This window comes from Numenius arquata, chromosome 9 (genome assembly GCF_964106895.1).
Source record: "Numenius arquata chromosome 9, bNumArq3.hap1.1, whole genome shotgun sequence".
Classification (NCBI taxonomy): Eukaryota; Metazoa; Chordata; class Aves; order Charadriiformes; family Scolopacidae; genus Numenius; species Numenius arquata.
The window spans coordinates 8,877,182-8,904,585 of NC_133584.1; the positions used below are offsets into that span (position 1 = coordinate 8,877,182).

The 27,404-nt window shown below is 41.8% G+C and overlaps 2 protein-coding genes across 3 annotated transcripts in view; one reads left to right on the plus strand and one right to left on the minus strand.

The window, feature by feature from the left end:
* The first annotated feature begins 5,685 nt into the window (after positions 1-5,685).
* VEPH1 (ventricular zone expressed PH domain containing 1) overlaps positions 5,686-27,404 on the plus strand; it is an 81,345-nt gene continuing 59,626 nt past the window's right edge. For both annotated transcript variants that reach the window (XM_074153717.1, XM_074153718.1), the window contains exons 1-3: positions 5,686-5,823; positions 7,867-8,082; positions 12,640-12,814. In XM_074153717.1, coding sequence (XP_074009818.1) covers positions 5,686-5,823; positions 7,867-8,082; positions 12,640-12,814 — 529 coding nt within the window. The remainder of the gene's footprint in view (positions 5,824-7,866; positions 8,083-12,639; positions 12,815-27,404) is intronic.
* Positions 17,275-22,327, minus strand: PTX3 (pentraxin 3). Its single transcript, XM_074153860.1, has 3 exons — positions 22,180-22,327; positions 21,260-21,793; positions 17,275-17,888 (listed from the first exon to the last, which is right to left on the minus strand). Exons 1-3 carry the CDS (start codon positions 22,325-22,327, stop codon positions 17,275-17,277), a joined length of 1,296 nt encoding a protein of 431 aa, XP_074009961.1.

The window sequence follows — 27,404 nt, forward strand, 5'->3', positions numbered from 1 at the left end:
AGTGCTGAATGCATCTTGGATTCTGTGCACTGGGTTTGGAGTATTATCTGTCCTCAGTGTGGCTCCAGCAAGGGGATGGTTTGTACTCGCAACCTGTTATCTCTTGATGTTCTCAACTGCCACTGGCCAGTGGCTTTGAGAGCCTGCAGGGACTATCCCCAATGGCGGTGGGTTATGGACTTTGCTGGCGGGTGAGTTAGCTCAGGACTTAGCACTGTGGATGCTTAACCTCTTCTGAAATGCAGTATTATGTAACTTCATGTACAAGATTAGTTCAACAGTATAGTAAGGTTTTAATTGCCTCTTGCTTTGCAGTGAGCAAACTAGAAAATGCTATGAGGTTCACTTAACATGAACTCTAGGTGGCCTAAGTTTCCTAAAATTCTTTAAATATAGTGAGAGTTTTCTTGATTTGTGCTGCTTAACATGGAACTAGATTAACAATATTATTGCACAGTTCTTTGAAGGTTACACTTCTGTTTTCAGTGGGATAGCACCATCTGGTAAAACCAAGCAACATACTTATATTTCAAGTCTTTTGAAAGTTAAGGAAATTATTCTGATTTCTTGTAGAACTTCTTTCACTATAAATTTAAAAAATTTTATTCTTTCCCTTTCCTCTTTGATTTAAGAGATTTTTTTTGTGCGTGTGTCCTTCTAATGTCATTCTGCGGAATCTGGGTTCCTGATAAAATTGCAAGACTCAGTCTTTTAGCTCAAAGTTCAATTGGCTTTTGGATGCCCTTAGGTCCAACTGCCCTTTTACATGGAATTTTTATTGTTAATCTTCTATTATTGGGGGAATTATTTTGCAAACAGGCCAATTCAATTGCTTCAAGCTCTGAAACCTGTCAGGCTAGCTTTTATTCTGATTGCTTCTGATAAGGAGCTTTGGTAGGAATGCTGTGCCTCCAGCAAGTTGAGAGACTCACCTTGGAGGGGAACAGCTTCAAGGTCCAGGGGAATGTATGGCTCTTTCAGCTTGTCATGAAAAGGGAAACTAGGTGTTGAATATCAGAATAAAAACTTTGAATTAGACGTGGGACTACACTGCGAACCAGTGGAAACAGCCTGTGTTATAAGCTGAGTCTTTTTTTTGCCTGCATAGTGATGACTTGAAGTTTGTTACAAAAGCTGGAGTCACTGCTTTGTTTCCCACGTTTTTACCCTAGGGAGGTGTGGATCCCTGCTGCAAAGCCCCAAGGATGCTGTGCCGATGGGGAGCCACGCAGGGTGTACAAACTTTGGCAAGAGCTTTTGCCTCTTTCCCATCGCTTGTGCACATGGGACGCAAATACATGCCTGATCTGTCTCGGACACTGACCTGACAGTAATCTCTGTCCTGTCTGAATCGGAAGATACTGATAGGTGATGAGGAGTCAAGGTGATGAGACATCTTGGGAACCATACTCTGAAGCAATTTTATCATCCAACCTGATGCTTTTTAAAAAAGCAATTAAAAAAAGATGATATTTTAGAAGGCACATATACTATGTTTTTCCTTTTCCTTGGTGCCAGCTACCTATGAGTAGGAAACAGTACAATCTTGTAGTGAGCAAGGAGATGCTTAAGAGACAATTCTTTCCTTTTAAGACCTATGCAAGAGAAGTATTTTCAGCACTGTTACATAATGTAAGTATTAAGAAGATTTGCTATAATTCCATTTCAAAGCGCTTATAGTAAGTAAATGTTTTTCTGTATTGTCCTTAGTGTTGTCTATAAAACTTACATTAAAAGTGTCTGTTCATCAAGTAGAGAACAGGGCCTTTCTGAGAAACTCTTCTGCAGAAGCACATTGAGTGGAATATCATTTGCAAAAGGCCAAGAAGGGGTTGCTGTGTTTCAGTGCAGCTGATCAAAGGGAGGGTTCCAATGGGTCTTCATTCCTAGAGCATTTTTCTAAATTGTGTGTGCAGATTTTGTTGTGCTACTTATGACAGTAATATTAAAATCCAAAGCAAACTTCAGACCCTCTTTTGTACTCATGTAAAGTGTTACAGAATGATAGCATTTATTCCTTTGGACAGAAAATCTCTTCTGTAGCAAGTTTGTTCGCTTGTTATTTTTCTTTCAAACACTGTGAGCTTACTGAGGGTTTTTTTTACCTTCTTCCCAGGGAAGGATAGCTTTCCACTAACACAGAGAGTTCTGTTTTCTCTATTAAAAACAACTGCCCTCAAATGGAGTAGGCTTTGTATTTTGTCCTAGAAACAGAGCAGTGCATTCAGAGATAAGGCCTCTCTGCATTTAGGTTCCTTTAGTCACCTGACGGAGCCATTGCTAACTTTTAGGCTGCTTTAGTCTGCATTCCTGAGATGCCTTACTCCTGGCACTGCAATTAACAACTTCAGGTTCACTGCTTGCCACCCGCTTCCCCAGCCTTCCACTTGCTGTGCCCTGGGCTGCTGCCTGGGGTGGCAGGAGGGCAAAGCAAATGGTCAGGCTTTGTTTCCAAGAACAGGAGCTTTGCACCTGTAACCACTATCGAAGACGATGTTGTGGAATCGTGCACAGGTAAAAAAAAAAAAAAAAATCAGTTTGTGTCTGTGGCATTTTGCACTTTTTTTTCAGAATTTGAGAATTGCAGAGCGTGAGTACGATGGGCCCAGTCTCCTCTGTGCTTACACCATCCCCTTCAGTTTGGTGACTGGTGATTTGTGCCATAGCAATTGTCAGGAGGATCTAGCCTGTTGTGCTTCAGGGTTTGCAATCTTACTACCTCTTTTCTGCTTCTGTCTTGTTGCAGATAATTGAACTAAAAGTCCTGTGTAATGATATTGATAGATTTGGGAAAATGGAAAAAACCCCTTACAATCAGGCTTATGGCAGATCAAATGCAAGGTGCCATCCATACTGTTAAAATAGAGATTGTTTCATTGAGTTATTTCCAGAAGTTTCTCAGTTTGCCTTGGTTTTGCCCCTTATTTGACATTTTGCCTTTTTTTTTTTTTTTTCTGAAAAATCGCATACAGTAGAGTAACAGGGATTAAGGATACTCTGCATCTCAAATTAGAATTATAAGTGGTCTGTTTTGTGACAATGTAGTGCTTTGTTCATCAACTCAAGAGAAGATACTGCAGGAGTTGGCTGTGAATCCATGTGGGCCATCTGGAATACGTGCTTGGTAGATCTCTTCTTAGCCTCAAAATCAGTAAATATTCTGTATTAGATGAATAAGTGAAGACAGAAGGCGAGTTTTTCATTTGTGACATAATGTTTGTATTTTAATACATGTTAAGCTACGCCTGGGTTAGGTACAGATCTGCACAGAGCTTCCTGCAGGCCACCACGTGCTCCAGCGGGCAGGAGCTCTGCCTGCCCTGCTTGGCATGGGCCATCGGGGTGAGCATGGTCATACACAGCTATACCAGGTTCATCTAATGCAAGCCTATATGGAAAATGTAGTGATGTTTCAGTCCTTAATTTGTCACGCTTACCCAGCCTCTTCATCACTCTGTCCAGATTATGAATAGCCTATTTTTTCCTAAGATTCTCCTGTATTTTACTTTTTTCCTGTATTTTACTTCAGCTAATAGATGTCAAATCTCAGACATTTCTCTTTCCTCTATATAAAGCTACTGGGAAATTTTACTCATTGGAAACAGACTAGGTCATTTAAGCGATATGCACAAAGCCAGACCGATCCAGTTCTAGCAACTGCTTTTCCAGTGTATAACATTTGAAGCCAACTCAAACACTTGAATTAATGAGTACCATATTTAGTGTATGCCTACCTTAATGCCATAATTTTGTCAGCTAGATAGCTGTGTATCTGTTGTATTCCTGCACAGACAGCCACTAGTGGCCAAGATGAAACTTTTAGGTTGTTGCGTACCTAAATGTAAAGGGCATACATATATACAGATATATTATATGTATATCCCTTACATTTAGGTATGTTTACTTCAATTCAGAAAGATATTTTTATTTGCAAAACAGCAACTAACAACAGATTACTTCACAGTTTCTCTGAATGATGCTGTGTTTATCTCCACATGCTTCATTATGGAGAAAATATTGATGATGTGGAAGATGTTGGTGTTGAGTGAGAATGATCACTTGTGTACTATAAGATGGCCAATACAGATGTAGTTAAAGCTAAAGGGAGCTTGAAGTGACCATCGAGCAGAGCTTGTTTGGGCTGAGGTTGTTGAGCTGTGCAGTAGCTTCTCCTGGGTACAGAGGCATTCATTCCCATTTGTAACTTCTCCTTTTGTGTGTATCTGAGCTTACTCAGGGCCATGGCGCTATGCCTCTTTCTGTCCCCTTTGGCTGGCAGAGGCTCAGGGTGCTTCTGGCCAGCATGGCTGCTGTGAGTGCTGGTGAATGTCCTCTCCTTGGTTCACCACTTTCTCAGTAGGGTCTTGAACAGCAGGCTCTTCCACCACCATGCTTCCCTCGTAGCTCTGCCTGAAGTGCCAGCAGCCCATGGAGAGCCCTACACTTAGAGGTGTTCTTTGGGGCTGAGAAATTGCATCTTGCTGGGTTCCTTTGTCATCGTGAATAGTGCTGGGGGGAAAGGATGAAAGAAGTGCAGGACAATCAGGAGCTGAGGGAAGAGGAACTGGTTTTGTCCTGTTCTTACTGGTAAGGCCATCATGGAGACACTTGAAAGACTCAAGGACAGACACTTTCTGCCTGCATGGACTTGTACCTGGCTTGGTGAAGTCCGAGGAGGCTGTCCAAGCCGTGTGGAATGTTCTGGGCTTGAAGGAGGACCCTGTGCTGTTTGTCCCTTTCTCATATGCACTGAGGTTGGCCGTGGAGACCCGTGCTTCAAAGGTGTATGGGCAGAGGGGATCCATCAGCACGAGGCAAGTCCTGGCAGTCTTGGAATAACAAATAGCACTTTTGAAATGTGGAAAAAACCAAACTTCTTGTATAATTAAGGTACATGTCTCCTCTGCAGATGTTTGAAATGCAGGAGTTTTGGGACACAAGTGCAGGACTGTCCTCTTTCACAAGCACGTGGTTCCGAGCCCGGCCCCGCTTGGCTCAGCTTCTGTTAAATTCCCCAGCCAAGGAGAAGTGCATAGTTTCAGCTCAGCCAAGTGTTTGTTTTACATGAGTTGAAAAGACTACAGGGATCATTTTGGCAACAAAACTGACTGTTTTTCTAAACAAAAATCATTATCTTCTCAATCTTGCTAATAGTGTATCTCTGGAGTCCAAGACACAACAACCCAGAAAACAAATGAAGTGGCTTCACCCGCCTCCTTTAGCTCCGCTCTGCTACTGACCACAGAGAGGCGGCTTGTAATCCTTATCAGTTAGTCCAGTCACCATTCTGCTCAGGTGATATCCATTGAAATGAGAAAAAAAACCCTGGTTTTATTGATTAGCTAATTTTAAGCTATGCAGTGTTTGAGGGCAAAATGTGCAGTTTGTGGTATGTGCTTAAGGACATCCCTGGATCAGGGCATCCTGTATGCTGCTTGCATACACTGTTTAAAAATCTTTGCTAAACTGGAAGATGACAGTCAATGCATTTGCTAATTTTTTTTCCTTTTTTTTTTTTTTTTTTCCTTTAGACTGGGGCCAAGGAAGTTTTGAAATGTGCCCCAGATCTATTCTTCATATTAAATTGATCACTGTTCCTCAGGATTGTTTCCATTCTGTCCTCATCTGAGTTGTTTGTGCCCATGGTGCATGTGGAGGTCCAGCTGAGCGGCAGCAAATGCAGCCATGCATCATCTGTTTGGGCTGGTTTTGGCACAAAAGGACCTTTCACGTGCAGGCGATCTCTTCTCCTTAGAGGATGCTGAAATCGAGGGAAGCCTCTCAGAAGCTCTTGAACAAATAAGAATAATTAGTTCATCTGCGGTAAGTGAAACACTGTCCTTAATTAATTTTTCATGAGATTAAATGTATTGTATAAATAAAACACTAAAGACAGGGACATACAAAATCTAAGTTTCTAAAAAACTCAAGACTGCTGAGCAAAGTGTAAGATTTAAAAATGTGGTAACCAAATCCAGTTCCCACTAGCTGGATTTCCTTTAAAGATATTTTAAGTTTGTCTTTATCAGAATTTTTATTAAATAGTTATTTAAGGTATATTCAAGATTAATAGGTGGTTACAGATACACTATATGTACAGTGTATGTTCTGTTTGCAGCAGAAAGTGTTCTGAATTATGGCAGGCTCATGGATTTTGATAAACTCTTTAGAAGTGCTGTCCAAAAAAAATCCAAAAAAGCTCTTTATCCTTACTGCTTTCAGTCTGCTGAAAGGAAGGGAAAATCTTTTTTGAGTCTTAGGATACTCAATTAGCAACACATACACGTTCTCATAACTGCACTTTTCTGGCACTTTATATAGCATGTGATTTTAGATATCCATTTTGGCAATGTGCAAACCTCTGACTTTCAGAACATTGATCACAGCATTGCTGGTTGTAACAAGAACTGACTTGTCCATCAGGACAGCCACTGTGCACTAGCTCTTCTCTTTGGTTGTTTCTTTGGCAGCAATTACATCTGCACAGTCTTTCAGAACGTTAATCAAGTTATTTTGGCCATTGCCTCTGCTGTTTGTGCAGTCTCTAACTGCAGATTATCAGGAATTTTAAACAAATTCCCCCTAAGTTGTGTAAGAACATGCCTGAATTTGCTACAAAATGGTTTTACAAACACATCAGTCAGCATTAAGCTGCTGAAGCATCTGCAGAGCTTCATCATCCCCTTCCTGCGAGCTGCTGAGCAGTGATTCCCACCAGAGGGCTCTGGAGATCGGGGAGCTGCTCCAGCGCTTCCCTAGCTGTCTGGATTTGACAGAGAGGTGCAGATGTTTTTTTTTTCCCAAATGTGAGGAGTTTCACAGCAGCGCGGACAGACTGCTCTGCCCTCCATATCCACATACAGCCAGCAATCGTAATGCTCACCAGGGCTTTGTTTTTGTGCTGTCCCAGCCGGTGGCTGTTAATTTGTTCACCTCTTTATCAATAGGTAATCTTATACAAAAGAAAAAGCGTGTTTTCTTTTTTTTAATAAATGCACGGACTTTTCTGTCACACCAATCAAAGCTTGTAGAGGGCTAGCTGTGAATAAAAGCAGAGAACTGCTTTGAGACTGACCCAGCATCTTATCACGCTGTAGCGCGGAGCCCCCAGAGCTGCACTTCTGCCAGCTAGCGTTGAACTTGGCTCCAGCCATTTAAAAATGACCGTGCTTTATCTAGCAAAAGCAATGACTTTTCACGGAATCACGGATACTGCAGTCTGTCTTTCATCTTCCTTAATTTTTAGGGTGGAATAGCATAGGTTAGACCAACGGACAGTGATTGTGTATTCTGGGTCTTTTAAGTTGCAGCAAAGTGCTGCTGTTTCATATACACATGACATCTGTGTCCGTGATTACGGGGGATTACAGGGTTTTGTGATAAAGCCTATTTAATTAACTTTTATTCACGTTACATTGATACTAATTGAAACTAACTATGTTTACACTAGGAACTGGACAGGAGGTGAGATATTTGGGACCCTTCATCTGGCTCTATATATGTTGTGGGTATAACAATTCCAGTTTCATTTTTAGGATGGTTACGGGAGAAGAGGCCTGTGTGTGTGGTTCTAAGGTGTGCGGCTGCAGTTTCTTGTCAAGAAGGCCATGCTTCAAGACAGACTACTAAAAATCATTTGATAACATAAGCCGTACCTTTACAATAATGAGAATTAAGACCTAAACCAGTGAATTGTCTATGGGATGACTAACTTCTGTGTTTAATCACACTAAATGTTTATTGCAAAGGTTGAAATGAGAAAATGGACACTGGACAGTTACAAAAACTTCATGTCTTCAGGCTAATTTTGTGGGGTCCTTGAAAAGGATGGGCATTCATTGGCAAATGTCTTTTTGTTTGAACCAGGACTACCAAACCAACGACAATGACCAGGCTGTGGTGGAAATCTGCATCACTCGCATCACCACTGCCATCAGGGAGACGGCGTCCATAGAAAAGCATGGGAAAGCCCTCGTGGCTCTCTGGGAGTCATGTCTAGAGCACAACCTGAAGCCCTCAGGAAAAGATGAGGACACACCACATGCGAAAATTGCATCGGACATCATGAGCTGTATCTTGCAGGTAAGACTCAACTGAAAGCAAGGGAGTGTAATGCATTCATTGGCTATTTAGTTTTATCTTTTAAAATGCAGTTGTACTTCATGTTTTCTGAGGGTGCGTGGGAGTGGTTGCATTTGTTTAAAAACAAGAATATGACCCCAAATGTTAACGTATATTATTACATGTATGTGGCATCCATTGCAGTGAATCAAAAGTTTTGGCAGCTTTCCTTATCTTTAGAAGTGTCTTGACTGTTTAGTGCCAGATTTCATTAATTCTCCATTAACTCTTAAGTATTTGCATTTTATGTAAATATTAAAGGGGGAGACATAGGACTATAATTTTCTGTGTTTACAGAAAGATTCATTTGAAAGCACTTAATATGAGGGAGGAGGTTATTCTTTCGACTCATTCTGGAAGGCAGCAAAATGCCAAAGAGATTTTAATGACTTGAAATGTAGGTCATTGGATATGCTGTCAGTAAGGAGGATCTCCCTCAACATTTTGATGGTAAAAGCTGAATGCAGATACAACACAGAAAACTGACTTTTGCACTAAAACCTGATTGCTACTACTCTAAATAAAGGACTAGAAAGATGTTATGCTCTGGCCAGGAGCGTTGGAATAATTTCTTAGAATATTTTACTAAATGTTGGAGGCAGCAACAAGAAGATCAAAAAGGTATTTAGGTCCCAAAAACATTTGCCAGAAGAACAGCTGAAATTGGGTCCTATTTAAATATAGTACTCTATGAAATGTTACCCCTGTGAATGCAGGACTAAAAAGACAACATCTTAGTATATAGCAGCCTTTTGGGGATAGGAATGGGCTATTCCAAGGCTTTCTAAGAAAGTAAGCTGAGGGTGAAAAGCCATTTAAGGGGGGAATCTGGTATTAAATCAGGGTGAGTTTTGGGGTTGGTTTTTTTTTTGTTTCATTTGTTTGTGGGTTTTGAGGTGTTTTGGGTTTTTTTTTTTTAGCCAGGACTGCAGGCAATATCATGTCTTGTTGGGACAGGAGTATAATACATTGGAGAGAGCCACAGAGAAACCTGTGTGCACAGGTATCTAACTGGAAGCAGAAATCAAGGTTATCTGCAGAGTTTCAGCTGTGGGTACAATTCATGGGGACCAGCTCCATGTCAGATGGAGAAACGTAGCATGAAGTGCCTCTCTAGACAGACTGCTCTGGGGTGATGTTTGCAGTGTGTCTGCTGTTTCATAGTTGGCTTTCTTTACCTCTGCCTCTTAAATCAGATGTGGGGTTTTTTTTTTGTTCTTTCATTATAAAAATTCAAGTGATGATGGCACAAGTACATCCCTGTCCCATGAAAGGTACTGCTTAGCCCCTTGTAGAATATGTTGTTCCATAGGGTTGTTGACATTCCTCATCTAGTTTGGCTGAAAGTGTCCAAAAGAAACAAAGAATTAAAAAAAAAAAACCAACCACCAAACCCAAAACATCAATGCTGAATTTGCTTCAATGAAATTTTACTTTACAATGGTCAGTTCTGTGTTTACCTCTGGTCTGTCACTCTGAAGATGCACAAAAAAGTATGTTATAGCAAAATATTAAAGAAAGGGGAAAATCTCCTATTCTGAAGCCCAGGTCCTTGTTGATTTTGGTTTGGGAAGCATAGAGGGTTATTCTAGTCAGACATCTTGTCAAGACTATGGATGACACTTTGGTAGACAGCTTCTGCACTGCACTGGCATTCCTGCACCATGATCCATAAGCTGTGCCCCAGTGCAGGGCACAGCAAAGTGTCCAATGAAGGTCAGTGGTGTATCAGGGGGTTGAATCCCATCTGCCTGTCTGTGTGAATGACAGGCTTTGGCAGGCACCACACTTTGTGACAGGCAACGTGTTCCTGAAGCTGTTGCCTGATGTCACTTTCTGTCTTTTGTCCCTGGAGGTGACACAGTAACTGGATTTGGATACTGGTAGGAGCACAGTTTAAACTTTCCAGACAAGAGATTGTACATTGTAAAATCATATTTTGTCTTTGGGGTACTTTAGAAATGATATTTCATGAGAACAGTAAAGAATGCAATGGCTTGTCTAAGCCTTTAGTTTGTGCTGTTGGCAAATGTGTGCCTAAATCAAGGTAGCTCATATCCAAATGTTTTAGGGATTGCGCTGTGTTGCAGACTACTTCAAGAAAGGAGTTCGTTGAAATGAAATGAGAAAGTTATGAAAATACATTTACTGCTCCCTGAAACAGCACTATGATCAGCAAGTTCCTTTTCATATAAAAAAGAGGGCATAAAATGAGTTTTTATACAATACGTGAGGGATAGTTGAAGTAGTAATGAATATCTGACAGCTGGGTTGAATCTCACAGCATGTTTCTGTTGATATTAGCAGCAGGGAGGTCCCCTAGGTTTGCAAACATCACTATATCATATAATTGAAATCTGTTTCTCATTTTCACCTTCACATTTTCATAAGTGTGCATTCATGCCCTGATATTTGTAATGGAACAAATGAAACCTTTCTTCTTCCATCTGAATTCAAACCTTTTCTTAACTAAGTATTTTATCTTTATTGTAGGAAAAAAATTAAGTTGTTCTTTGGAATTTTCTTAGATCTTTTAAAGCACAGTCAGAGGGCCAAACCTTATCTTCCCATTCTTTGTGTAGAGTCCCAGAGTATAATTTGGAGGCAGAATTTGGCTCCTACTCAGTAGTGCCTCTCAGCTCTCAGCCAAATATAATGAGGCATTATGATGATTTAAACATGCTGGTGCATAGAGCTCTACTCATTTTAAGGGCTTTTCGCGTTGAAGACGTGGGTTTTGGTCATATGTCCATTGCCATGATGAGCCATCTTGGCACTTAGGAGTTGCTGCAGCCTGTTCTTCCTTGGGGGCTGGCAGAAAGGCACTGTTCTGGAGTGGCTGCAGCGCTCCACTGCTTGGCAGGTCTCTGTTACAAGGAAAAATCCTCATATCCAGTTAAACTTGGCTCTTGTGCATTGGTTGAATAGCACAATGCAGTCATAATTAAGGTCAGTCCTGCTCTCCATGAGGCGAATGGCAAAGGCTACTACTGCTGATGGAGGCAGAGCTGGCCTAGGAGGCAACCTAGTAGGGTATGTGGAACAACAGATTTGGGTTTTTTTTCAGGTCTAAATTTATTTTTTCAGTGCTGCTCCAGAATGAGCATGTGTTAAGTCTGGTCTGCCTTTTTTTGCACTGTTTTGTTGCTTTCCGAAACATCTGGGTTCCAGTGGTTGCTGTGATTTCAGATGCTAATTAAATATAATCATATTGCAGGATTATTTTCAAAAACAGTGATGTACTCCAGTTTCAAAGAGATGTTCAAAACTGAGTGAAGATGAGAGAAAAGCACTGATTAAGGAGGCTCCAGAAAGAATGTAGGTCTTCAGTTATGCATAAACATATCCTACTTGTTTCAAGGGCAGTTATGTATGGGAACTTAACAGGCAATACATGTGTATAGTCTGTCCACACAATTTCACGTATACAAATAGTTGCAGAGAACCTTTTCTGACCTTAATGTCAAATATCTATGTTCAGATACCCCCGAGATCACTGAATCTTGGTGCCATTTTGAGCACAGAAGTTAACTGTCTGGAAAAATTCCAGTTGATCCTGATATTCAGAGAAATTGACTGAAGTTTAAGAATCATAGAATAGTTTGGGTTGGAATGGACCTTTAAAGGTCATCTGGTCCAACCCCCCTGCCGTGAGCAGGGACATAAAGAAAGGAAATCTAAATTATTATTAGAGAAAAATTTATGATTGATACTAAAGCTATTACCCTATGAGCAAGTGTCCCGGTACTCATGCATACTCTTTTCCTCATTTGACCAATTTGCCTTTGATTTAGTCCCAGTGGCTTAGCATGAGATCCTGCTCTGGTAATAGAGGAGTCCTTTCTTCACATGATCTCTGCCAGCGCAAAGATAGAACAAAACACGCTTCGGTGTAGATGCGGGAAGCTGTGACTTGTGCTGGGGAAGATTTACCTGTGCTTGAAATTAAGCTTCCCTGAGCCTTGACTCTGAGCCTACACATTGGGCTGCCCTGCTTGGGGCTGGACATCGGAGTGGGACAGGTTGCTGGGATGCAGGACCGAGAGGCAGCAACGTGTCTCTGACTGCAGGGAGCAATATCTACCAGCCAACAGCATGAATGACTGCTCTGAGGTGTTTCCTATGCTTTGGGATGAAAATTACCTACTCTGTGTGGATGATGGATACAGCTTCTGCTGTGTTCTCTGAGAGCACCAAATGCAAGGTGTCTTGTTAGAAATGTTACAGCAGCAATTAACATTGAACTAGTGTGCTTAATATCGTGTTTTCTCCTCTTGTAGAAGACAAAAATAGGTGTGTTATTAGCATCTCCTTGTTCAGTACTTTTAAATTTTCTTACTCACTCTTTCTTTGAAGTCTGCCTTCAGTGGTGTTACCAAAACATAACCTTTCTTGACGTGTTTTGCTTTTTTCCCCAGTTGTTTTGATTTTTGTTTTTCCACTCTGATCAGCATGAGACTGTATTTTAATCATTTTTTTCAGCTGCTTATTTTTCAGTGGTTTTTCATGTGTTTACAGAATTACAATCGACCTCCAGTAATGGCCTTAGCTGTCCCAGTGGCGGTGAGATTTCTTCAGAGGGGCAATAAGGAACTGTGCAGAAACATGTCAAGTTATCTATCCTTGGCTGCAATCGCTAAAGCGGATCTGCTGGCTGATCACACAGACACCATTGTCAAAAGTGTCCTTCAAGGTATGAACACACTGAAGTTTTGGGTTTAATCCTGCAAAATGCCCATCGTTAAATTAGTTAGGCTGTATTAGCCATATATACAAACACATTATACGTAAAAACATGCATGAGGCATCTATGTATAAAGCATACATATGGATGTATCTATAAACATAATAAAACATGTTTGATGCAATCTAATAACAGACTATATCAAGGAAGACCTTTCAAGAATATGTGAATTTTCTGAACGTTGTTGGCTATGGAAATTTCATTATAGATTGGATGACCCGTAGGGCAGGAAGTACATCTGTAGATGTTAGTATACTGTACTAATGGACTTCAAATTATAAGCCATGATATGAGACACTAGTTACTGGGCTCTTATCCTTTCTATTAATGTCATTGGCAGTACTCCAAGATACAAATGGGGATGAAATTAATCCCATTCTGTGGCAAAATAGTCAGATGTAAGATATAAAAGCTTTGTAGTGGTTCTTTAATTTCGCCTATATTGTTAACTTTACATAGAATATTGTTGCTAAACTCTGTACATTTTGCTTTTGTGGTTTAAAAAGCCAAAATTATTCATAACTCTACAAAAGCAAGTCTAACTTAGTTGAAGTAGTAAAGTTCACAGTATTTGTTGCAATACAGTGCTTCTGCAGTAGTAAAACCACTGGTGTCTTGTTTTTTGTTGTTTTTTTTTTTTCAAGTACAGATAATAGCAATAAGTAGCGATAGCTGTATAATTATTCTAAGAACATTGTTATGAAGATGTTAAGCCCACAAAATATATGTGTGCATTCTGTATTTATTAAAAAATATAAATGGAGTGTAGTTATTTTTAGAGAGAGGAATGGCTAAGCTAGAAAGTAATTTTGATGTTAAGACATTATCGTAAGGGTTTGCATATTTCTGTCTCCTTTGTTTAAGGACAAATGTGTGATAAATATGATAAACGATAAATATTTATGAGCTGTGTGATAATATTAATTGAGTAGAGTTCAAGAACAGAATATTGCTAACAACTTACAAAGCCACATGGATAATTCTTTTAAGACTTGTGACATTAGTATTTATGAGTTAATGTTGTGCGTTACCACTTGTAATGCAGTGCTATTAACAGAAAGAAATAAAGTGAAACAGGTTTTTTGGTATAGTCATAGGGTTAGGAAAAGTGGTTAACGCCCACACTTGAAGGTTTTGTCGTGACTGTTCCTGCTCTTTTTTGTGTATTTATGTTATTCTACCAGCAGATGTTGCTGTGGACATCAGGTTTGGAAATTCCAGACTGGAAGAGGGCACTCTGAATAGGCAAAGTGCTTTGTTTAGCATAGTGGCTTAATTGCACTGTACATAATTCATATTTCAGGCATGAAAAGGTTGGTTTGCATCAGGCTAAGAACCACACTTAGAGACTGAGTGTTTGCTGAAGGGAGAAGGGAAGCAGGAGGATAAGCTGCTAAGGATGGATTTACAAAGCAGCACGGAGACAAAGGGCCTTGTTCTGGTGCTGCACAGACAGGGCTCAGCCTCATGGCACCACTGAGACTGATAGTAGACTTTGGCCCGTTGCCTGCCAGTGTTTGAGAGCTAACTGAATTTTTTGATTACTTGGGGCAACTGTTTGGCTGCATAATCAGTTTCTTATCTTATTAGCTAAAAAAGAGCTCTTTAGAAAGAGTGTGTAACTACTCTGTTCCAGTTAGTATGAACTCAGCTTCTAAACATGCAAATGTCTGTACACTTGCGATGCTGACAGGCCCTGCGCTGACACTTTCCATCAGCGTAAGGGATCAGGCAGATTTATTCCCGTTTCCAGGGGACAGCAGCAAAACTACCCTGAAGTTGTTGCCGTCACCTGAGAGTCCCATGGCTGCTCCACCTTCCAGAGATGGATCTTGCATTCAGGAGAGGCTTGTTAGAGGGCAGAACTGGGCTCAGCAACTTACTCCAGGTGTGCATGTCTTGTGCTTGCTCCTTCATTTCTACATTTGCAGTGCAAGAGCAGGGTCACAGTGGCTTTTCCATATTTGGAGCCCAAACTCCCCCAAAATACTATTTACTTGGTGTGGAGTTTTCCAAACAGGCGAAGTAGCTGTCAACAAAGAAAAATATAGTTAAACTAGGAAGGGAAGAGAGAAGCGTGCTGATGGAGGTGACTTGTGATGCTGGGCAGGAGGGGACTAGACTGTGGGAGAGCTTTGCTAGTCCACAGAGGTGATAAAGGAAGAGCGAAGCAATTGGAAAGAGGAGAGTTTTCCAGCTGAGTCAGTGAGAATGAAAGGATTGGCTTTGCATCTGGTCATCTGCCAAACCAGAATAGAGATAGGAAAAGGCTACTTCCAAGACAAAGCATTTCAGGTATGAGGTACAGCAAGAAAAGCAGCCAGAAAGGACTTGTGGTAATCTTTTTTGAGGATTTTTCTTTTTCAGCTGTGTTTCATGGACATTTGTTTTTGTTTAATGGAGGGCACTGTATGGAAAGAGGATTTGAGAGTCGTTTTGCCCTTGCACAATGTTGGGACCTCAAGTGTTTTTCTTAACTCTGAAGGTCTGTTTTCTGGCTGACAGCAGATGAACAGAGGTAATTTTCATTGTTTTGTAGTTAAGGTTATTTGCACCTATTATTCAGTAAGGAATTTTTGTCATACTTAATAGTAAGTATTTATAATTTAGATACATTTTTATCGCAAGGTAATAGGAGAAATTCCAGCAATTGGAGCAGTTATTTTTACCTTAAATGAACAGTGTTGGCAAGACTTTGGAGCAGATCATATAACTTCAGGTATGAAGCACAATGGCACAGTAAAGTGGGAATTACTTTGTCCTATTTTTGTTTCTTACTACTTTTGTACCGTGGAAGGAGGGATCTGGTAGCTGCATCGTATTCAGAAATAAGCATAGCTGTAACACGTCAAGAAACTTTTCAAAGTGCAGTCTTAGGACATCTGTAGAGAATGAGAAAAAGAAACTTGTGAATAGAGCAGAAGGGTGGGCTGCTTCAGCAGAAATAAGAATTGCTTTGAATAAGACATTCTCCACGATAACTTGTTCAGAGGCTTCAACAGGTAGTGAATAATTGTTCTTGTCATAAATGGTTACATACCCAGAGAATAACCATTCATCATTGTCTACTTCTGCTCTGTTTTCTACACACAAATCACTGCCAGTTTCTTGGCTCTCTGCAGCTGCTTCTTATGCACTATATCCAGCCCTATGTTTTTTTGGATTTTGGGTAAGCCTGCGAATGTGAGAGAAGAAAGTCACTGCCATCAGTTCTGCCTTGTACGAACCTCCTGTTAGCATCAAACAAGTTGGTTACTCTGGATATCTAAATGTATCTTAGAACTCAGTGTGTCCTTCTTGGATGGCCAACATTATGCCACAGGGTACTGACTGGTGTTTACTTGAGTTATCTCAAAACCAATCCTTCTTTCAGCCTCCAAGTGCCGTGCTAGCACAGCCTCAGGTCACCGCGTGTGTGTCAGCGTGTCAAAGTGTCTCTTCTGTACAATCAACCATGTTAATGTGGGAAAACTCCTACAGTAGCAGATCCTTGCACATAGCAGCATTCACAAGAGGGATTGCTATCATGATGGGCCTTTAAAGCCATCTCTGGCTGATGCTTGGATTTTGGTCCTCTGTATGAGATGTTGATATTTATGTTCTTTTCCTATTAACAGCTAAAATTATGTGGTTCAAAACATGGAAAAATTCCCAATTGGTACTTACTTTCAGAGTTTCAGTTCATGAGAAGCGTGGAAAGTTCTAGTTTAGTAAAGTATCTTTATTTACAGAACAACTTTACAAAAATAATTTCAATAAAATTAATACAAAGTCAATTTACAATATAATACAGCTGCATTTTCTCCAAAAGTAACATCAGATTATGATGGGGAATATTACTTTTATATGTTAGATCAACTCGTGGCATAAATAATGTTTAAACAAGGAGCTAGTTTTGTTATATTCTACAAATTACTAACAATGATTAATAAACAACACATTTCTTGGCTTATGTGGTTCCTCTGTAAAATTCACATCAGCGCTATAAAAACCAGTGACTGGAGGAGCCGGGAAGATGTGCAGCCTCATGCGTGTTCTGCAGAGGCTGATCCGCTGGGTACCCAATGCGTTTGTTTCAGCAGGGATTCCAGGAGCACCGCTCAGTTCAAAAATGTCCACAGTGGCACTCATACATCCAAACCCACTACGCTAGAGAGACAGCAGTCACCTGACCTCAGAAACAGCTTTTTCAATGTCATGCCCTGATGTGTTGTTTTTCAGTGTTTTGCCAAAACAGCAGGCAGAGATCAAATCCCATCTCCACAGTACCTCATTTCGTAAACCTGCAACGCTAATCTTTTTTGGGAATTCAAGAGACACGGGCTCCTACAGCTCTGTTTACTTGTACATATTGGTGTTCAGCTTTTCATGAAATACGTTCTCTGCTTCAGAAACTTCCTGGCCAGAATTTAAGAAACGTACTGGGCTCCTCCGTACGGCAAAACTTCTGTGACTCCCCACCCGATGATGTTGCCCCTGATACTGCACGCATCTTCTCCACTCTGTGCTGCGATCTCTTTGGCACTGAGCACTCTGTCCCACATATTAAAGCCAGTTAATTTTCCAGAGAAGGCTAAAGATTCATCAAATCCACCTCCAATACAGCAGCCGTTCTTTTCTTGACCAATCTGCAAAATCCCTCCATCTGGAATGGTATGAGCGTCAGCAATGTCTGAGGCCATGGCTGCAAGTTCTCCCTTCACCCACAGAGATGCAGATCCGTTTTCTGAGCTCCAGGCACCGCAGAGATGGATCCACTTCCCAGGAACAAGTACATTTTTGACAGCTAGCTTGTGCTGGTCACCACCAACAACAAGCACTACAGACTCCCGGCTGAGATAAAGCTGGATTTCGTATGGATTGAACTTGGTTCCATAGGAGAAGACAATAGTTTTGTCCAAAGCCTCAGTCACCTTCACCCAGATACAAGCAGTAAAGGAGTGAAGGGTCATTCCAGCAGTTGGATGAACGCTCCCAAATATCTTTTTTGAACGCATGGGGAACAGAATTGCTGTTTCACACCCTGAAAAAGTTAGGAAGATTGTTAGGTAAATAAAAACTGGTCTATTTGTACACGCACGGTTAGGACCCTTGATATATGTTCGCTCACGGGCTTCTCAAAGGGATCTGAGAGCTCAGCTCATCCTGTGGGATGTAGGACGCTTTGGAGAAGCGGTCAGATCTGATGGGTGAATTTGCCTAACACTCTGGCAATGGGTCTAAGGGCTAATCAGGCTGCAGGAACAAGGTTTGGCTCTTCCCTCGCTGCAAAAGTAGTGTATTGTGCAGTCCTGTGCCATGCAAAGCGACATTTACATTTAATGCTGCCCATCTGCCCTGGTGCTTGCTTTGGGAAGTTGGGCTTCCCCAAGGATCTATGTGGGGCAGGTGCTTTCTGCTGTGACGTGCCTCCTAGGAGAGCTTCTCTTTTGCTGGGTCGCCTAGAGAAATTAGCGCTTTACATTAGGTAATTGTGTTGGGTAGTCCTCTCTCTGTTTCATTTAGGTCTTGTTTTAGCCTTAATGTTCTTTTCCAGTACGGAGTGATGCAAACAGCAATGTTATGGTGAGGGGATGGGTTCAGTGATCTATAAAACAGCAGGTTTAGATTCCGTGCTGTTCCTGGGGCAGTAGTGTGAGGCTGATGCTGGGGGAACAGAGCAGCTGTGTCACCAGCAGTTACACAGTGTCCTGCAGTTGTCCCGTGGATAACTGGGCAGTGGAGGAGAAGGGGCCGGGGGCTACTGAAAAGCAGGCACAGGGAGCATTGGCAGAAGTGTGGCGAGATGTATTTATTTATTATGACTCCCTTTTCTGACCCTGCCTTTAGGGCTATTGATCAGTAACTTTCATGTGCCCTGGTTAAGCATGGGGAATGTAGAAGATAAATGATATTTTTAAACCAGTTCATCTCTCATCTCCAATTAATCAATATGTTGATATTAGAAATCAGATTAGTTAAGCAGTAGCATAAATTCATGAAACTCAGAAAAGTAACTGTCGACTACTAAACCCAAGCCATTGTTGGTATTCTATGTGCTGTTCCCTAGTCATATATAACTTAATATTCTAAGTAAAATAGGGGAAAAAGCAGTCCCCTTCTACAATTAAGTTGGTTCATTTCCTGTTTAAACAAGCTAGAGGATCTAAAATGTCTAAAACGTGTGTGGAAATTTCTGCTTCAGTGAATGAAGGACTCTTTGTGTCCTCCAGGATTGCGCTGCTGTGTTATTTCACAGGCTGCTTCCTGTCAAGGTTGAGCACATTTTACGTTTCTTCATTGGCCCTTTTGAGCAGGGGCAGGAGCAGTGAGCAACTGTTGGGGATGCTCCTTAAAATGCTACTTAGGAATGCTATATTGTGAAAAAGCTTTTAATTAGCAAGCTTTCAGGCTTTATTATCAAGGCCTAAACAAAATTAAAAACAGCCTCACTGAAGAACAAAAAGTGTGATTAGAAAATCCCTCAAGAGTATGGCTGGCAGTAACTCAAGATGTGAGAAATTAAAGTCAGTTGCTAAAAATTCCCTTGAAAAAAATTTCCAGAGAGAGACTCTGGAAGTACTTAAAATGTATCATTTAAATTAAAAAATAAGAACGTTTTATATAAAACCACGTAGGAACCTGTGGAAATAATCTGAATTTCCACTGATGAGACTGAGATCCTTAACGCTGATCGAGTTTTTTACTCTCACCTAGTGCAGAGTAGCTGATTGAGGGGCTGGCCGTGTTACAGGAGCGAGATAAAGTATGAGATCATGCTTTCTGGAAGGCAAGATTCATGTGTTTGGGGAAAAAAAACCAAAACAGAATATGCTGTAAGATCTACCCCCAGCACACAAAGATTACTACAGTGTTGTGATAAATGGAGTAAAAGCAATTTACTTATAAAGCTGAATCCGTGCCCTATGTGAAAGGATAGATTCATGTTAGATTGTTAAATGCTTCGGTGTAAACTATTGTTATGCTGTGTTTGTATCATAATAGGCTTCTGTAAGTTGTTGCCTTTGCATGAGCCATTACAAGAAGCGCTCCCTCTTGCTCACCTGTGTAAGGGGAGTGATGCGAAGGGTCGCTGGCGAGGCCTGGTGTAACTGCCTACTCGCACACACCCACAGGATTCCAAGGATTCCACGAGTGTAGGTTTCTGTGGGGTTTTTAAGCTGTAGTAACTTACACTTGTGGAAAATACGGTCATTAAAGACATGTCAACATTTAGAAGACATGCAGCGAGAGCTATAGTAGGTAGGCAGAGTTATGTTCAACGTAGTTATGTTGTGCATGTAGCAATTTTGCACCCGCAATTTAAATATATGGGGGTCTGCTCTGCCATACTCAAGTTGCTGTAGCTGCTTTTTGGGTGTCATAATACAGTGCACAGAAAAACTGACATGAAATTCAGAATCATAGAATTGTTTTGATTGGAAGAGACCTTTAAGTCCAACTGTTAACCCAGCACTGCCAAGTTACAACCAAACAATGTCCCTCAGCACCACATCCACCTGTCTTTTAATTATCTCCAGGGTTGGTGACTCAACCACTTCCCTGGGCAGCCTGTTCCAACGTTTGATAACCCTTTCAGTGAAGAAATTTTTTGTAATATCCAATCTAAACCTCCCTTGGTGCAACTTGAAGCTGTTTCCTCTTGTCTTGAAATTTGTTCCTTCTTGTTATTAAATTTGAGATATGAGCTCATCTTTCTATGGCCACCTCACTTGCTGACCAATGCAAACGTTTTGGAAGGGAAAATAAAAACCCCCAAAATACCACAGTGTTATTAATTTTTCCATCTTTGAGGAAATATTCTGTCCTGACAGTTGCATGCAGTGAATGTGCTCTCCCTGCTGCAGGAAGCGTGCTTAGCTCATTGACATCAGTGCGGTGTCCTCAGATCTAGCTCTGGTCTTGGGCAGTCGGAGTTGGTGAGAAGGAGACAGCACTTAGTTTAGGAAGAGGAAGGAGTGGGTACATGCATGAAGAGAACAGGAGAGCTCAGTGACTAGCGCATTTGTGTAGGAGTTACCAGCTGAGAAGGTAAAAGGTGAGAGAACATAATTTGTATGTTTAAAATATGTTTGCTGCTCTCTGATAACCGTTTTGATCTGGGAGAGCCTGCAGGAGGTGGGGTCCTAATTGAGTGGCTGCTTTACTCTGTGTAAGGACTTTGATTAAACCCTTCTTTGATCCCACGTTTGAAAAGCTCAGTACCTCTTTTTTGAGAAGAGGTAATGGGTTTCCTCCCTGTACGTACAGACTGCTCAAAGCTGCTGTGCTGCTCATAAGATTGCTTTGGACTCATGTGGAGGAAGGTGCTTAAAAGGATTGTTTGTAGGATGTGTGTTTGGACAGGCCCACCAAAGAGAGCTCTCCGGTAAAGCACAGCGCACGTGGACTTACCTGCAGGCAGTAGGTGCTGAGCTGCCCATTTCTGCGATGCCTTCAGTTCAGCTCTGGTTTGCTGTAGCTCTTTCCACAGAGAGTTCAAAACGGGATTGTCTCCTCTGGTGGGACTGAATTTATCCTGCTGAAAAGCTGTCTCCTGAGCCTCTGCTTCAGATCTCCTCAGCCAAGCGCTCTCCAGCTGGCCAAGCCGGCTGGACACATTGTAGCTCAGCAGCATAAGGTACTCGAGAACCTTTCCTTGCTCAGACTCATGAAGCCTCTTGGCTGCTTCAGTTTGGTCACTGTTCCTCACGAGTGCCTGCTCTACCTGTGATGCGATGTGGGAGGTGACTTTCTCGACCGTAGCGGCAAAGGTGCCCGCAAGGTTGGTGGTGAGCTGGCTCAGCTCTGCTTTCAGGGTCTGCAGGTCCACCTTCAGCATCTCATCCATCGCCTGCAGCATCATGTTCTCTTTCATCTGCGAGTTCTCAAGCATGATGAAGAGCTTGTCCCACTCGGTGTGCTCTCGCTGGCAGTCACATGAAACAGCTGGAATGGAAGATACAGATGTTGCTATTTCTTTGTACTTACATTTTTAAACAAAAGGACAAAATCTGGCTCTGTGCAAGGCTTACACACTTTATACTGTCAGTGTGTTTCCCTCTATATCAAAACAGAAAAGTAAAGTAGCGTGTATTACAGCAATTCTAAAACTAAGGGTCATCATCAGTCTTTTGTAGAAAAATTGAAAAATAAAGAGTATAAAGCAAATTCCAAGGCATGGCATCCAAGTGCTTTAGCATTTGCTGCCCATAATAATCAACTGGTACAAGCACATGCTTCTTCCTCTGAAAAAAAAATATTATGTTTGTACTAATAACTGTTACAAGAGCTAAGCAACAAAGGATGTGCAAATTTAGTTTAAATCTACTTACTTTCCTCAGTACCAAGAACCGGACCTTCAATCTCATTATCCAGATTCACATACATGAGATCATAGTCATCATCTTCATCCAGAACAGAAAGAGAAGCCCTGAAAACACAGAAGAGCGTAAGCAGAGAAAGTATTTCTTGGGGCTGCATTCTGTAGCTGCTTCCTGAAAATAGCGGGGCTCTCTGGAGCTAGAGTCTAACTCAGACTTCAGCAGAGACGAGACTGAGAGTGAGATGCAGCGAGCCCCTAATAAATGCTCCGAGCGCCTCGGCTTGAATGAATGAACAATGCTAGTGCCAGTGTTGTAATAAGAGCACTTCTGACTGTTGGTTTTGGCCGGGAGGAGAAGGGGGCGTGCAGCTTGCTCAATTCCAGCCTTCCAGGTTTGCGCCGGGGGGAGATGTACTGACTCGCGGAGGGGAAGAAATGGGGAAAGCTGCTCTTGCGAGCGGCCACTTCCCCTCAGAGCAGATTGCTGCAACGTGCAGCGATGGGAGGGTGAGAGCGGGGGAGAGAAATCACTTGGAGTTCACTGCCTACAAGCACTGGTCTCATAGGTTCTGTTGTTTTGTGCTCTTTGTGGAAAGGAAAGTGTTCTCTGCAAACTCTTTTTATAGTTGGTACAGGCCAGGGCTCTGGAGGGGATTGGTAGAAAAATAAACGTACCTGGAGTTAGTTTGGATACACGTGCATGGTTTAACCTAAATATTGTGGCTTTTTTGATAGTTATGTATAAAAACTTGTATTATATACTAACAGTTTACTGCTTTAAGCAATAAAGGAGAACTCATAAAGACAGGTTGTTAGAGTTTTACTTTTCTAGCCCTAATTATCAATAACAATATCATAACTATGTGGCTAATACGTTACTGCTAGCGTCTTGTTTTGGAGCATGTAGATTAGTAGCTGTGTGATTAGGGTTGTTTCTGTTAACTTTGAAAAAAAAAAAAAAGCAAGGCACTCTTGGATTAGACATTAATCTAGTGTTAAATATTATTGTTATTGGTCTTAATCTGTTTTAAATTCTAGAAAGCTTATCAGTTTGATGAGCCACTAATTATTTCAGAGATGCGTTGATTAGGTGAGATTAGGGGTAATATGGTACAACGTTACGTATCAGCTACAAAATATTCAGAGAATAGCAGAAAAAACCCCACATAATTGCATCTAACTTGCAATCTGTGTTCCCTCGCCATTTGAGTCTCTGGTTTAGCCCTTTGCCACTGTACACAGGAGTGTGTAAAGAGGGCTCTGGGCTGCTGTTCCTGCTCATTCTGCTCCAACGACAGGGCCATGAGTGGGAGATGTGGCTACACGAGGTGGCAGAGACAGTGTGCATGGCCTCAACCATTGTCCCTTCCTGCAGCGGGGATCGGGAGGCACTGTGCAGGTGTCACCTTCTGCTGAGGAGGCAGGTAAGGCTGGAGCTTCTTGCACCCCAGGGCAGCCCTCTGGGAGCCTGCTGCTGCTGCACTAGATGCCTCCCAGTTCCCAGCCTTGCTTGTGGAAACCTGGGCTACCTGCACGTTGGGCTGCTGGCCGCCGTACTGTGCTATTCACTGGGTAAAAAACTGGCTGGCTGGCCGGCCGGTCCCAAAGAGTGGTGGTGAATGGAGTTAAATCCAGTTGGCAGCCAATCACAAGTGGTGTTCCCCAGGAGCCAGTACTGGGGCTGGTTCTGTTTAATCTGTCAATGACCTGGATGAAGGGGATCGAGTGCACCCTCAGTAAGTTCACAGATGACACCAAGTTGGGTGGGAGTGTTGATCTGCTTGGGGGTAGTAAGGGTCTACGGAGGGATCTGGACGGGTTGGATCAATGGGCCGAGGCCAATGGGATGAGGTTCAACAAGGCCAAGTGCCAGGTCCTGCACTTGGGTCACAACAACCCCGTGAACGCTACAGGCCTGGGGAAGAGTGGCTGGAGAGCTGCCCGGCAGAAAAGGACCTGGGCATGTTGGTTGACTGTTGGCTGAATGTATCAGCCAGCAGTGTGCCCAGGTGACCAAGGTGGCCAACAGCATCGTGGAATGTGTCAGAAACAGCGTGGCCAGCAGGACTAGGGCAGTGATCGTCCCCCTGTACTTGGCGCTGGTGAGGCCCCACCTCGAGTACTGTGTTGGGTTTTGGGCCTCTCACTACAAGAAGGACATTGAGGTGCTGGAGTGTGTCCAGAGAAGGGCAATGAAGCTGGTGAGGGGTCTGGAGCACAAGTCTCATGAGGAGCAGCTGAGGGAGCTGGAGTTGTTCAGTCTGGAGAAAAGGAGGCTGAAGGGGAGATCTTATTGCTCTCTACAACTACCTGAAAGGAGGGTGTATGAATGTCATGTGTGAATGTCAAAACACCACTGTACAGTTTCGAGAGCTCCTTCTGTTTGCAGGGTGCTAACAGGGTCCTTTTTTTTTTTTTTTTTTCTTTCTTTTTTTTTTTTTTTTATCCACGCTCTTTGGGTTGGGCAGAGCAGAGACCAAGCACAGGGCAACCTTTGCAATCCGTGTGTGCAGGGAGCGTGGCCAAAGCGTGCCCGGGGCATGGTCTGGGGACAGCTGGGGCAGGCTGGCACCATCACAGCCCGTGGCTGGGGCTGCCCCTGCCGTACGTGCCTCCTCCCTGCCTGACTCGCAGCCAGCTGTGCAAAGCCATCGAGTGTCCCCAACTGTACGTTAGACTCTGCCTGAATTGCATAATTCCCGGTGTGTGGTCTGCTTGGAAAGTCTGAGAAAATCTAATCTGGAAAGTACTGGGGGTAAGGGTGGTAGGGGAAGGAAGAAGGAAAGAAGGTAATTAAGAACTGAGTATAATGTTTTTCCATTCTCAGACAGCAAACATATTTTTCAGGCACTTTGTTTAGACTGAGATAGATGAAGCAAGATTTAAAAAAAGTTAATTACTTGGGAGGGGGCACAATATTGCCTCTGAGTGCCCAAGCTCTGAGAATCAAAAGCCTAGTGAGCTGCATGTGCATAAATCCCTTAGAAGCTGAAAAGGTGTGACAAACAAATGGCAAGAGGTACTCAGAGCTAACTCGAAACATGAAAATACAAGAAAATAGCAAATTGGCTTGTGCTTCATGACCTTTCTTAAGTTATATGAAGAACAGACACAAACTGTGCTATCTGCTTGGATTGTTTACAAGTTTGTATACACAGGTGATTCAATTAAAAGCAATTCCACATCAGTGAGGTCAAAATATAACTCCAAAGTGATGGGGTTGATTCTAAATTGCCTTTGTTTTCATTCATCTTGGTTAGTGAATATAAACCCTGCAATATTTGCTGTAGGGAACTGCCCAAATTTGAGCTTGTACAAAGTAATTTTGTCCAGAGTAGTTTTATGGCTGCAATCCATCATGATGTGTCATGTCAAATTACATCACTCCTCTAATACAGCCGATACTTAAAATGGTTATTTTCTCCGATTGAATAATTAGTCTTAGTTTCCAGATACCCTCCTATCTGTGATATCCCAGCTTAGGCAATAGCATTTCTTGGGTCAGTGGCCATCTTTCCTCGTTTAAAGCTGGTAGTTTTCGTTCGCCTCTGCTAAATTCCTTCCCTCAACACTTTCACAGACAATGAATTTTGCCTGTCCAGGAATATGGGAATTTCATCTCTTGCAATTGTCACCATTGCTGAAATTTAGCTGGAGCTTCAGGGTTCTGCTCCATATGGACAGAAAACTTCCAGTGGAAACTAAACATGTGCAAGTGCAAAGAAAGGACTTATTTTTCTAAGCACTAAATTATCCGGAGAAGGAAATAATTTTAGTGTATTCAGTTACAAAATTTTTCAATTTCAAACTCAGATGTGAGTCTAGAATAGTTCAAGTAAATACATTCTATCACTGTTTTGGTTCTAACTTTGGGTGAATTGGTGCTTTGCATGAATCCCACGGTACATTAGTGACATTTGTAAAAGTGGTGACACTTTTTACAGATCCCCTTGTAACATCAGGAAGAGATTTGTACTAAGAATGTGGCTAGAAAATGGCCAGAACTAAACAGCTTGCTAATGTCTTTGGGGTAATTCATCAGCAAATATCTTTCCTTTGCAAGTGGCCTTTGTGCTTTATGTATAGAACAGAACAAGACAGAAATTTGCCATGTCCATGGGACTAGGGGTGGGGTCTGAACCTTGCCTTTAGCGTGGCAGTGGCTGTACGGAGGAGGAGGATGGCTAATTGTTGGAAGCCAGCTATTCTTCAAGCAGAATAAATGTTTCAGGATAGGATGCAGAAGTGTGGCTGGCTGAGCAGCATGGAGGCACTCCTCCCAACCATAAGGACCCCTTAGGGATCATTACAAGCTGCTTGACTAAGAGTTGTCTGAACCTGCAAAGAATTATATGTTAGTTACTTGGCTCAGAGGTGATGTTGCAAGACCTAACAGTGTCCTGGGGTGCGTTTTCTGTATCTGGCAAGAGCACGATGTGGTCCGGTCTGACCTATATATCCTTTTTCTACCATCCATGAAGTGACCTGCTTATCTTCCAAAGTTAGAAGGCTCTGATTTAAATGGGAGAAAAAGCAGCAGGCCAGAGAGCTAGTTCCTATTGGAAACCAAATCCAAAGAGACCATAAGGACTTTCATGGGTTTACAAAAGGAGCCATACTACACTGCAATAGGCAGATGTTTTCCATATGTTGCTCAAGTGAAACTTAAATATATCGAGGCAGGCATGTACAGCAATGAGAAGTTATATATTTTGGTATGAGCCTGGGCTTCAAATTGAATTATGCGCAGACATCTTAAGAAAATGTGTGAGAGAGGGTTTTGCATATCTTTGTCTGTCTGCAGTTGACTCTCTCTGGCTCCTTTCTATTCCTGGAAATGGCATCCTTAACTATTTATGTTCAAATTTACTGTCATGCATGTTTAGTTCTCTTAATAACCAACTATTCTTTCCATATGCTGCTTATTTAATTTGAAAGTCTGAATCTCAACAAAGGAGAAATATAGCTTTTATGTGCTTTCTAGCTTTTCTTTTTCTTTTTCTTTTTCTTTTTCTTTTTCTTTTTCTTTTTCTTTTTCTTTTTCTTTTTCTTTTTCTTTTTCTTTTTCTTTTTCTTTTTCTTTTTCTTTTTCTTTTTCTTTTTCTTTTTCTTTTTCTTTTTCTTTTTCTTTTTCTTTTTCATCACACTTAGTTTGGTCTAGGAGTCAACAGAGTACTATCCAAATCTGAAATCTCATTAAGCAGTCTTCTCATGATACTGTACTTGAGAATGAAA

Coding starts and splice junctions, on each gene's coding strand:
- PTX3 (XM_074153860.1), bottom strand. CDS start 22,327: ATGCAGCCCCAAGAAATACTTTCTCTGCTTACGCTCTTCTGTGTTTTC. Junction 21,794..22,179: donor GGTTCTTGGTACTGAGGAAA/GTAAGTAGATTT, acceptor CTTCCATTCCAG/CTGTTTCATGTGACTGCCAG. Junction 17,889..21,259: donor TCAGCACCTACTGCCTGCAG/GTAAGTCCACGT, acceptor TAACTTTTTCAG/GGTGTGAAACAGCAATTCTG.